Here is a 12,568-nt window from a genome sequence, read left to right as displayed (position 1 = left end):
TAAAACTCGTTTAAATTTTTTTAAGCATATATCTTTGCTGTTATGAGAGCATCTCCAACATGTTATTTACAATAACAATAAAGACATATTTTGTCATTTTTGTTTTGGTTTTGGTGATTTAGACATGACCCTTACATTTTGCTGAATATTATAGATACCCCTAATATTTTGAAATTGTTGACATGTATCCTTTGACCTTAATCTTCTAAATAAACTAAGGGGAAAATACTCAAATGCCCTTATCTTCAACCTCTAACCTAAAACATAGATTTTTCTTCTTAAAACCAATCTTTAATTTCTCCAACTTTCATGGTATAGATACTCAAACTTAATCTTCAATTCATCATTTTCTACCTAAAACTAATCATTTACATAAAACCCTATATTTTTCTATTCAAAATCTCATCATTTTCAATATTCCTAAAAATATTATTTGTTTTTTCTTCCCAGATCAAATCATCTTCAACTTCTAGGGTAACTTTAGTCTATCAATTATTTTCTATCTTGTCTTCTTTATAGAAAATTTTAGATTTTTCAACCCAAATTTCATTATTTTATACTTCCTAAAAAGTTCTGTCTTGCCTTGAGATTTGAAGGTTGAAGACTTGAAGTTGATAAAACCTTAAGATAGTTAATTAGATTTAAATTTTTTATCTAATGTGGTTTAAGATGATTGGTTTTTGGAAGAAAAATATGAATTTTTTTTATTAGAGGTTGAATTTGAGGGTCTTCAAGTCTTTTCCCCTTAGTTTATGCATAAAAATTGAGGTCAAGAGATACATGTTATCATTTTCAAAATATAGGGCGGTATCTCTAATATTTAACAAAACTTAGGAGTCATGTCTAAAGCACCCTCTTTTTTTTTTTTATAACCGGTATCCTTGTAGACAGCAGACGGGAACATATATGGGCTTTACCCGGTCCATAAACCTGGTCTTGTCCAAGGACTAGTCCTTGGGCATATGCAACGCCCGTACATCACACGCTATAAGTGAGGGTGTGCCCTCGCGAGTGGGTCCTAAGGAATTATTGCTCATATGTGGTATTGAACTCACAACCTACGAGCATTAACCGCTTATCGATTCGAAATTACCATTAACTAAGCTAAAATCTGTCAACTGCTCCAATTGACTCAACAAATCTTTTATTGGAATCCAAAAACATGATCCAATGTCATAAGCTTCTAAAGGACAAGATTTTAAGAACTTTGAAAAAAAAATCATTATTTTTCACTATTGATTTATAATTTTAAGTTTTGGGAGTTCGATAGCTATCCCTTTCAACACCTTGGATCAATCTCAAAAAATTTATTTATTTTTAAATATTATTTTGTAAAATTGAGTTTTTCCATAAAATCTAAAAGGAAGTTGTGGTCAATTGTCAATGTGATAATCCATGTGGGTCTAACGATACTTAGTAAGATTTGAAATCTTACTAAGTTAGTAAGGAAAGTATTGATTTATGTTTTTATATTATATTTTTAATAATAACGAGACAAGCACCCTCGCTACATTAGTTGAGTCTTGGTCTCGATTTTCGTATAAGTTACTTTAACTTTAAGTAGGAGAGAGTCTGTTGGACTCTTAATTTTTCATTTGACTCTTTATAATAAAGAGCATCTAACATCTAATGAGTCTGTTGGAGTTTCTCTAAGGAGAAGAGGTCGATTAGAAGTGGTTTCGACCCCAAATTTTGGATCCCAAACTTAATATTTGAACTTAGGGAAAATTACTTAAAGGACCCTAACGAAGGGATTTTTTCTAATTAGTTCCTAAGTTTTAGGACTTCTCTTAATAGTCCAATTAGTAAAACTTTTAATTCCAAGCAGTCTATGAACCCCACTCCACACATCTCTTACAATTGAAATGTCGAAATTGCCTTTACCATTCGAACTCACCATTTTTGTCCAAAAATTAGATTTTCAACGTCTTAGTCGAGTTTCGGAGACTCCATTCCAATGGAAATGATTTGAGAAGCAATAAGAAGTCATTTTCAAGCATTTTGAATATGTATGTAAAAAGTTAGGGTTTCTTCAATATTTTTCCTTCATTTTTTAATGAAGATCAAAATGGTTCTTTTTGTTTGAAATCATCTACACAAAGCGTTATGTCAATTTTTTGGCCGATCTTTCCATGTGTTTTAGTTGAAAAATCTCGAGAAACGAAAATAGGTGGGTTCTACAAGCGTCGAGCTCACCACTTTCTATTTTTGAGTTCAATATTTTTATTGTCTAGTTCGACTTTTTTCTTTAAAAAATTGGTGTGCTCAATAATAGAGAGTGATGAGCTTGAAAAAAAAAAATTGGTGAGTTTGACAATAAATAAAAATTGCTGAGCTCGATAATAAAAATTTTTGACTCAACAATAATAAAAAGTGGGGAGCACGACAATATAAAATTGTTTTTAAATCTTGGTTTTGTTCTTCATTTTTTTATTTTAATTTGTAAAAAATAGATCAAAAAATACATATAAATATCAAAATTAGAAGTATATCATTTTCATTCATCATTCACGATATATTATAAAAAAAAAAAAAATCATCAAAAATGATTGGAATCACTGTTGAAAAATTTAAGTATGTAAAGAAGGTGGGAAAAGGTAGTTTAGTTATTTCAAAAATATTATTACATGGGATGAGGTTGAGGAACCATTAAGAAAAGTTTTACTAAATGGACTATCAAGCAACAACCCAAAACTCGGAGACTAATTATAAAGAAATCCCTCAACCAGGATCATTTAAGTAAATTTTCCTCGAACTTAATGTATTTAGGTCAAAACCTAAGACAAATCGAATCTCACGTCCGTACAATCACAATGCAGTGTTGCTTTCTTTCAAAATTGCAAAATATCCCATTTTACTATGAAATTGTTAAAAACCTTTTGGTCAATATTTTAAATTGAAAATAAGCCCCTTTGTTACATGTGCGTTTGCACATGGCATCTTCTAGTTTATAGTTAATTAATTATAATTATTTTTCAAAGTGGATTAATAGATTATCACACTACAAAAATAGTACGAAGAGGAAACCCAAATCAGATTCAATAGGGGATAATGGGTGAAAGCAGTAAAATTAAAATTATTGTTTTCACCCACTTTTTAGGTAAGTGAAAGCAGTAAAGTGGGGGGAATAACTACCTTTTTATTCCCACAATGGAATCTAAACTGTGGGAGGAAAATGAGTAATTGCTCCATTAACTCTTGGATGAAAGGGCCATGTGTGTTGGATTAGAGGATCATGCATGGAAACAAAGAAAAGCTAATAAATAGACCCTAACATGTCGAGCAAAGATACACAACTTTTTGTGAGCATTACTATGTAGAATTTTATATTGAGCGGGCTAACTAGACCGTCAAAGGAGTTTTATAGTAGAACCATGCCAAAAAGTAGATCACGTATTGAAGGGCGAAGATCAAACAAGAGAGAAAAAAAAGCCCACACAACCAATATTTTTATGAAAAAAATCAATTTGATAACCCCTTGATCTCGTTTTCCCTTGTCAATGTTTTTTTTTATAGATTTTTTTATACATAATTATTGAAAAAAATGTTGTGTAGATATTCATTTTATAGTTATGATTAGCTATGTTAAATTCTTATGCTATGTTTGGAGTGAGAGAACCGGAGAGAAGAGAAAATAAATGAGTTTCTCTCTATTTCTCTTATTTGGATTGTTAAGTTGGGTGAGAAGAAGAGAAAAAAAAAAAAGCTAAGTTTTCTTTTTCTTCAAAAGTGGAGAGATCTGGAAAGAAATAGAGAAAAGAGAAGATAACATAAATGAGTCTCTCAATTTCTCTTGTTTGGATTGTTAAGTTGGGAGAGTGTAAACACCCCATTTTTGCATCTGCTTAATTTGACGATCCGTCACCTGATTGTTATGGATTCTTAATTATGAGTGTAGAATATACGAAAATTTGAAAGCTTGTAAAAATGTATTTTCATGATTTTCTTTAACCTTTTCTAAGTTCTCGTGATTCCATTATTCCTTACTTGGTACGTTTGACGTATAAATTATGCATGTTAGGAATCGCTACACTCTACACTCGATTTAGTAAGTATGCATGTTTAGGTTCGCCAATACTATAAAAATATGACCTCAAGACTTAGAAATAATCACATTGAGATTAAAAGAAGTCGCTTACCAAAATTCATAGAAATTGATAAAATGACGAAAATACCATACTTCTGAAATGTTTCGAAAGTACTTTCATTATTCTTAGAATGTGATTTCAAGTCTAACAAGATTCGAATCAATGAAAATGGAGATGTTTACGAAAAATTATAAAAATGACCAAAATATCCTTCGACGTTCGATATTTAGATACCTCGAGAAAATTTAAAGACTTCACACTTAGGAGAATCAAAATCTACTAATTTTGAAATGATTAACCAATTGAAATTGAAAATCAATCTTAAAAGTCAAATCGATCATCAAATTACACCATCAACCATTAATTTTAACCAATCAATGCAACTTTTTAATCTAATCAATCCCAATTAATCAATCAATCAAATAAAAAATTAAAGTTAATTAAACCAATCAAATTGAAAGTTTAACTCAATTAATAATTGACCAATACCCCATGTCTTCAAATACCTCACTCACGCAAGATCCAAATAAAAGACTAACTAAAAGCAACTTGCAAAAACAAAATAATAAAAAATCATGTAAAAGGGAAAATTGAAACTGACCACTTTCTAAACAAATATTTGAATATCTCAAGCAAATCACCGGCCCCACAAGTTGAGTGGAAATTAAAGAAACAAATAAATCCACATAAGAAGGCAATAAAATACACACACACACACACACAAAAATAAAAAAAAACATTTGGCCATCCCACTCATTCCCTTGTGTCGGGTGGATCTCACACTATTAATTAAAAAAATGAGGATTGAAAAACTTCCCAAATATCCAAAAAGAAACTTACACCTTATAAAAAAGGTGGCTGATTGTCCCATAGAGGAGAAGGAGGAGGAATCGGAGAACCACCTCTCAAAACTACCCAATTTGTAGCAAAAAAAGGGAAAAAATTATCAAAAGAGGGACCTCTTCTCTCCCAACCCTAAGCCCTCTCTCGGTTTCACTCTCTCAACATCACACATCCCCCACACTCATCTCAAATTTACGCTCCAGTAGCCACTTCCTCGCTCTCTCACATGTGTTCTATTTTTTTTTATTATATATGTTTGATTGTCTTAAGAATCTATTAGCAACAATTTTCTTCTTCTTGATTCATCTCAAATAAGGTGAGTCCATAAATTGGTTTTGATTCGTCATTGATATTAATCGCCTTATTTTTCTTGTGCAGGTTTTTCGGGCATCCGTGATCATGATTTTGTGGATTTCTTGAATCCAATATTCCATCGATTTCTTTAAAATATGACCATACTTTGTTTTACGATTTGCCAATAATTGAATTAATTCAATACTGGAAAGTTACGTGGCATGAATAAAGAAATGACTTGATTGGGATTCGAGCAGGTTCATGTGAATTTTGGGTTAATGAACCCATCAAAATTCAGATTTTTCATGCTTTGTACATCACTATAAAAATTCAGATTTCTCATGGATTGGAGATCGATTTCAAAATTCATACTTCTTATGAGCTTCTCATAAATTTAAATTCAGATTTTTCATGGGTTGATGATCTTTAAAACTTCAGGTTCTTCAAGGATTGGTGATTGATTTCAAAATCAAGATTTTTCATGGGTTGTTCAAATTTTTCATGGGATGATGATCTTTTAAAATTCACACTACATGAAAAATATTCTATAACAACTTTTAGCTAACAGTCAAATAAAATTTGTTGCTATAGACCATTTTACTATAGCCAAAATTTAAGCCATCAATGAAAAAAAAAATACTTTATTTAAATAAAAAATCTCGGGACTCTGGCTCACCTTTTCTCTCTCAAACTCACTATCCTTTTATGCAAGCAAGATGTTTTAGATCTCTCCAATGGACCCTAATCTCTCTCTCTCTCTCACTCACTTCTGAGACCTTTAAAACACAGAGAAATAGATCAAAACTCTCTCGATCTCTTGAACTTCTAAGACTTCTGAAAAACATGGAGAAACATATTGGATCTCGATCGAAAAAAATCTGTCTCAATCTCTTGAATTTCTAAGGCCTTTGAAAAACTCAGAGAAACAAATTCGATCTCGATTACAAAACCTCTCCTTTGAAATCGATCTCGAACTTCAATTTTTCATTTCAAACCTCAATCAGTAAGTAATGTTTGGTCGATTTTGCACAAATTAGTCATTTAGTAATTTTTTTTATTTTTTTTTGGTTAATTTAATTTAATTGTAATCATGGTTTTTAAACTCGGTATCGCATCTCGTCTCGTTCAGCTCCGATACCGAGTCGTCTTGGACGAGTTTTCCGATACGTTTGAGACGTCTCGTGAGATAACTCAAAAAATATAATGTGAGACATAAAACTCGGTCAAAAAAATGACTTTGTGAGTTGGTCTCGTTCAACTCTGATACCGAGTTAACTCGGGCGATACATCTCGGTCTCGGACGAGTTTAAAAACCATGATTGTAATCATGTATTTCTCCTTCTAGAGATCAAATCGAAGAAGGATTCACGAAATTGACCTTCTATGATTGCCTTTTTGTCCTAGTTCTATAGTGTTGATTCAATTTTACAGTGTAGCAATTAAACCATAGATTTCATTTGTTATGTTTTTAATATTGAGATGTGATTAACTCAGTTGAGCTTCTGCACTAACAAATAGGTTTTTTAGGATTTTGTTGGCTGTGATTAGGATACTTCAACTCTAATCTCAACCACATTTTGGACAGATTTCAAGCGAGTTTATCGTTTAATTTCAGTTTAAAAGACTTTAACTTAGGGTTTCACTTTGATTTTTTTAGAATAAAACCCTAATTTCAGTTCAATCACTTATTTCAGTCGGTCTCGACTCTTGCTTACCTCTCTCTCACTTTCGTTCGGATCTTCTGTGAAGATTCCCAATTGGATTAACCAAGTAAGTAATTCGTTGGATTTAGACTAGTTTTGTTTTTATTTATGACCTTGTTTTACTCAGTTTGATAACCTTCGAAAAAGCAACTTGGGAAGAAAGGATCTATCGTGTGCTTCCTACTTGAATCTGATTGGAATGCTTTGAAGTATCCTGATTATTTCATTTCAGTTCAAATTGTTTGGTTAGTTTTAATCTAGAGATTATTCATTTTCATTTTGTTTTGTTGAATTTGCTCATAGGTTGAATTTTATCCCATATTTTTGTATATGGGTTGTGATCCATTTTTCATTGGTGTTTATTGGTTATTGCTTCTATTTTATCATTCATATAAGTTACCGTGCATGCATTATTCTTATAGAGTTGAAGCATAATTCTTTTATTTCGCTAACAACTTGATGGTCCCTTGGCAAAATAGTTACTCTTTTGCAGCTCATAATTTACCATTTTATTCCTCTTTACATACAAAATAACAATTCTTGACAAGGTTGAATAATGAATTTCAAGGGCAATATCAGTTGGTATCCATCTAACTGTTGTTCACTTGGATATCATGAATGCTGCATTTTCTAAGCACTATGTTTGTTATGTTCAGAACATTCAGAGGAAGTGGTTCAAGATTGATGACAGCATGGTATGTGTCATATGTATCTCATATCTATCTCCTCTAGATTCGCATTCCTTTCAGTTGTTAGGTTTTTTTTTTTTGGGTGTGTGATAATAAATGCACATTGTATAAGGTGATCAAGATGACCAACAAATAGGGCATAACCACAACATGAAGACTTACTAGGGACTAAATTACAAACTCATTCCCCTCTACCCAGAAAGTCCTCTAGAAAATCACTCCTAAATTCCTTAAAGACCTTGCACCAAAAACATAAAAAACCCAAAGACGGGAATGGGTCCAAGTTATTTTTTCCAGGGCGCAGTATGTCCTATATATTACCTTGTCATTTCAAATTCATTTTAGTGGAAATTTAAGGCACATGTTCATTAAAACCAATATGTGGGACATGAAGGTGAATGTTTCTTATCTTTGGAGATCGCTTGGACTGAAAATTGACCCTATTGGATCCTGTAATCATCTGATATGTCACATTCTTCTGGATATACAATCTAAATGAAAAAAAAGAAGAAATGTAAGAAAAAAATAATAATACACATTTTGGCTGGTTATGATAATTGTCTTGGGTTCTTTTTAGGTAATAGAATAGTTGGGGCCATCAATTCATTGGGTTCTTGAATCTTTTGTGCGATGTACTACCAGCCATTTTCAGGTCTCCTTTGATCTACATTCTTGTTACATGTTTCCTATGATCAATGTAAATGAAATTTAAAGAAGTTGACAATATTGTTGGTAATGGGTTTATAGGTAAAACCTGTGGAGCGTGAGACCATCTTATCAAAAGGGGCATACATGCTCCTCTATGCAAGGTTACAGAGTCTAGAAGCTTTGCTCTTTCATTCCAGATTTACTTACATTTTGATTGCTAGAACACAAACAAATGTTTTTCCTCTCATTGGTAGGTGCTCACCACGGCCCCCAAGTTCGGTACAGTAGGCAATGATCTCCACTGATGGAAAAATCAAGCAAGGCAGCAGACACAATGGAAAGGGTACTTCTTCCAGAGCACAACCCATCTCTACTACGAATGGCCCTTCTATTTCACATAGGAGGCCAGAAGATTACCCTTATTGGGCAACTTTGAATGGCACAACTAGTTTTGAATCTTCAGAATTGTTCAATGGGAGGTTACATCCATGGCAACGGATTCCTAAAGCAGACTCTTCAAGTGCCAACTCTTCACTTCTCAGTTGTTCTGATGAAGGATTGTGCAGTACTGAGAGCACCAGGGACTCGACCAGTACCGATGACATTGATTACTTATTTGGAGAAGCAGGACGTGGTTGGAATAGCCCTTTGAGAGATGTAGAGGATTCGGACAGTTCTTCATCATCCTCTTCATTCACAAGATCTTCACCCTTGGCAGTATCGGATGGGTATGTATCAGGTTCCCATGAAACGAGTGGGTATCCAACTCACAAGGCGGATTCAGCTATCAAGGCTGATGGAGGTTGGATGAAGGTACTTACGGAGAACAGCAGGAGAGAGGGTCTGCAATACGATAAAAGCTTGCAATTTTTGTACTTTGATGCAATTTTTGAATTCTTGTATTTTGGGGTTTCAGATATGAGAAGAGTCATTCCAATATCCCAGCTCATATATCCCCGTGTTTCCGTGTGAAAGAAGGTGACCATATCATAATCGGCCAGTGCAGGTTGTTTCATCCATAAGCCATATAATACTTCTATTTCTTTATCTTTTCTTGATTTTATGTCTGTGTTCTGTTAGGCTATTATCGAAGACTGTGAGGTTTAATGTGGTGAAAGTCATTCCTGCTGGATCCTTTGGGGGAGGTGGAAAGAAGGCTTTCACAACCATTTAAGGTTAGTCTCAATTTTGTCCCTTGCTGCAGATGGCATCATGATCATGAAGTTTGAGTTTTATAACAAGTTGTAGATGATCAAATGGCCATGACTGATACACTTTTGATTATTAGTAGTTCTTATCTCGTTTTTAAGTGCCTTCAGATTATTATTATTTTTTTAAATGAGACAATGCTCAGTTTTGGCTCAACGAGGAAATATCCGTAGTATGTTGAAGTTTATGGTTTGCTTAGAGAGTGCATTGTTTTATGTTTCATGTGTTAAAATAAAATTCACCCCTTGTATGACTAGGCACCTACAAAGACCGAGCTGATTTCATTGAGTTATAGTCTCTAACCAAGTAAAGCCTTTAGTTTAAACTAGTTTACAGTGAATTTTAAAATTTATTTATTTATAAGAAAAAATATCAACAATGAAGTAAATTTTGGGCTTAGTTAGAAAGAAGAATGCACAGGTTTGGGGGATGCTTGAAGTGCAAATGTTGTAGGTCAATGCATTCGTTAGATTGATGGAAGAGATTCTTCATTCTTGTAATCTTAGGGAACTCGATCTCTATTTTAAGAGAGATTCTATTATTAACACACTAACTTTTACTTAAAAATAATAAAATACCAATCTTTATCTTGTCTTGATTTTATTAGATCATACAAAAATAATAAATGAGAAAGAAATTTGGACCTTAACAAAAATAGGAACCGGCATGTAGATTGCCTTGTTCTACAATCAATGTAATATGTTTTTTTTTCCCTAAAGCCTAGTGGGACTAAATACTTGATTCCTTAATGGTCTTAACTCCCGTGTATAACTCAGTAGTAACAACCATCATCTTGGCAATCATGCAACATTAGCATTAAATGTGCAAGATTTCTTGTTGTAGATAAAAACACTGCGTGGCCAACGAATCTAATCATACATGTATTTGATAGGTTTAACTTCGAAGGTTGTTGTAGATAAAAACCATATTTTTTTTTTATTTTTAGTTTTTTTGGTATTTGGATTGACTGATTTGTTGCTACATTGTTAAAGTGTTATAGTTTCTGTGGCACTCGGGACAACGATCACTAGGAAACGAGGGAGAATGTAGTTGCTACGTTATTATTAGTGAAGGTGTAAAGTTGCTACATTATTACGAGGTAAGTATCTATACCATTGCATGAAGATTATGCCTAAACTATATTGAAGTATTAAACTACATTATAAGCCTAAAAGTTTACTATATTCATGGGTTATATATGTTTTTTGTACCTGAGCAACAATTACTCTTCATTAACCAAGATTTCAATGTCTCATTACTTTTATGAGCTTCTACTGTTTAGGGATCCACAACTTATGAAGAGAATTGGTGTTGCAATTGCTCTTGAAGTCAGAGCTACTGGCATCCCATATGTTTTTGCCCCATGTATTGCAGTAAATAACCAAGCCTAAACAAAATTTCTCCTAATCTATTAACTTTTGATGTATTTGAATTAGTTTTAATTGAGAGTTTCTCTGTTTCTAAGTTCTCATTTTTCTCGAGATATCCCGTCTAGTTCTCAAAAAGGAGTCCCTTATGTTAATGAAAAGTAAGAGTCCCTTATGTTTTGATGAAGTAGACATTTCTAATCTCTGACACTAATTTTCTAAATTCTTTGAAGGACAAAATTTACAACTTGTGCAAAGCACTTTGTTAGTGATGGTGTCACAACCAAGGGCATCGACGAGAACAACACAGTGATCGACATGCATGGTTTGCAAAGCATCCATATGCCTGCCTATCGCAATTCTATCATCAAGGGGGTCTAAATTATAATGGTCTTCTACTCAAGTTGGAATGGGGAGAAAATGCATGCCAACCATGATCTTGTCACCAATTACCTCAAGGGTACTCCTCGATTTAGAGTAACGAGAGAAAATGTTGTTGCTACATTATTATTAGTGAAGGTGCAAAGTGCATGGTAAATGGGTAGAAAAAACTAGGGTTTTATGTAAAAGGGCTAGTTTTACGTTGAAAACAACGTATTCGAGATGGGGGCATTTGGCTCTTTTCATTTTGGTGGTTGGGTCAAGGGGGCATGTCATCAATTTGAAAACAGGGGTATCTTCAATATTCATCAAGATGTGAGGGAGCATGTCATCAATTTAAAAATACAGGGGTAACCTCCAATATTCAACAAGACATGAGGGTGCATGTATAAAATCACAGTATTTTTTTTTTTTTTAAGTTTTATTTATAGTGATGGCCATGACTGTAGTTATAAACCTCTATAAAAAAAAAAAGAGATCTACTATTTTCACACCAACCTTTACTATTGCCACACCAATTCTTTTATTAATTACCAACGACTTACACACAGTAGGTGTGGTATTAGCAAAAGTTTGTGTGAAAATAGTAATTCTTTTTAAAATAAACTTATCCTATAACGACGCCCAATGGCCCTCTTTGAAGCATAAATTTCAGTTGCATTGTAACACCATTGTTATAACGACGATATTTTTATATGTGGTCGTCAGTAATAAATTTTGCTGCAAGGGATCTTACGACAATGTCCAACGACTAGGCTGGATGTCAATGAAGGCTTCAGCGACGTCTATTGTAGACTATATTGGCGGCTTTGGCCATTGCTATAATCAGAATTTACTGTAGTGTCAGATTTTTCATGGGTTATTTTAAAATTCAGGTTTTTCATGAATTGGTGACCACTTCAAAATTCAGATTTTTCATGAGTTGGTGATCAATTTGAAATTCAAATTTTTCATGGGTTGATGATTTTAAAATTCAGATTTTTTTATGAGCTAAGGAATTAACTCACTGATTTTTAATAGCACATGGCTCGGTCAAATCAATGTTATTTTGCAAAAGTCAACTTATTGATATTTTGTGCATGTGGGGAGTCGAAATTAATTTTCTTTTTTTCTTTTTTCAAAATAGGGCAATGAGTGAACTCACTGCTTTTTGTGCACGTGGCACTTGAAATGATTTTCTTTTTCCTAATCAATCATCGAGTCAACTCACTGATTTTTATGCACTTGAAATGATTTGTTTTATAAAAATACACGTAGGTTGACTCATCGATTCTTGTGCATTCAAATTCAATTAATTTCAAAATCCGATTTATTGGTATTTGCCATATGAATATTGCAAAAATAAA

General features: G+C 33.1%; 1 protein-coding gene across 10 annotated transcripts; it reads left to right on the top strand.

Annotated features, from left to right (window-relative positions):
• Nucleotides 1-4,917: 4,917 nt before the first annotated feature.
• LOC147405113 (uncharacterized) lies at nt 4,918-11,729 on the top strand. Of its 10 annotated transcripts, XM_086441260.1 has the most exons (9): nt 4,918-6,995; nt 7,585-7,623; nt 8,195-8,269; nt 8,365-8,426; nt 8,520-9,078; nt 9,182-9,271; nt 9,346-9,440; nt 10,467-10,573; nt 11,075-11,726. In XM_086441260.1, exons 5-6 carry the CDS (start codon nt 8,557-8,559, stop codon nt 9,185-9,187), a joined length of 528 nt encoding a protein of 175 aa, XP_086297386.1. In that variant the 5' UTR covers nt 4,918-6,995; nt 7,585-7,623; nt 8,195-8,269; nt 8,365-8,426; nt 8,520-8,556; the 3' UTR covers nt 9,188-9,271; nt 9,346-9,440; nt 10,467-10,573; nt 11,075-11,726. The 10 variants fall into 10 exon arrangements, with proteins under 10 accessions (XP_086297386.1, XP_086297385.1, XP_086297384.1 ...); XM_086441259.1 differs by lacking the exon at nt 7,585-7,623; XM_086441258.1 differs by having other exon boundaries at nt 7,585-8,269.
• Nucleotides 11,730-12,568: the final 839 nt, after the last annotated feature.

This window comes from Akebia trifoliata, chromosome 4 (genome assembly GCF_017979445.1).
Source record: "Akebia trifoliata isolate Shusen 1 chromosome 4, ASM1797944v1, whole genome shotgun sequence".
Lineage (NCBI taxonomy): Eukaryota > Viridiplantae > Streptophyta > Magnoliopsida > Ranunculales > Lardizabalaceae > Akebia > Akebia trifoliata.
The sequence above is the reverse complement of the archived record's forward strand: the minus strand, read 5'-3'. Positions and strand labels throughout refer to the sequence as shown.

Coding starts and splice junctions, on each gene's coding strand:
- LOC147405113 (XM_086441265.1), top strand. CDS start 8,557: ATGATCTCCACTGATGGAAAAATCAAGCAAGGCAGCAGACACAATGGA.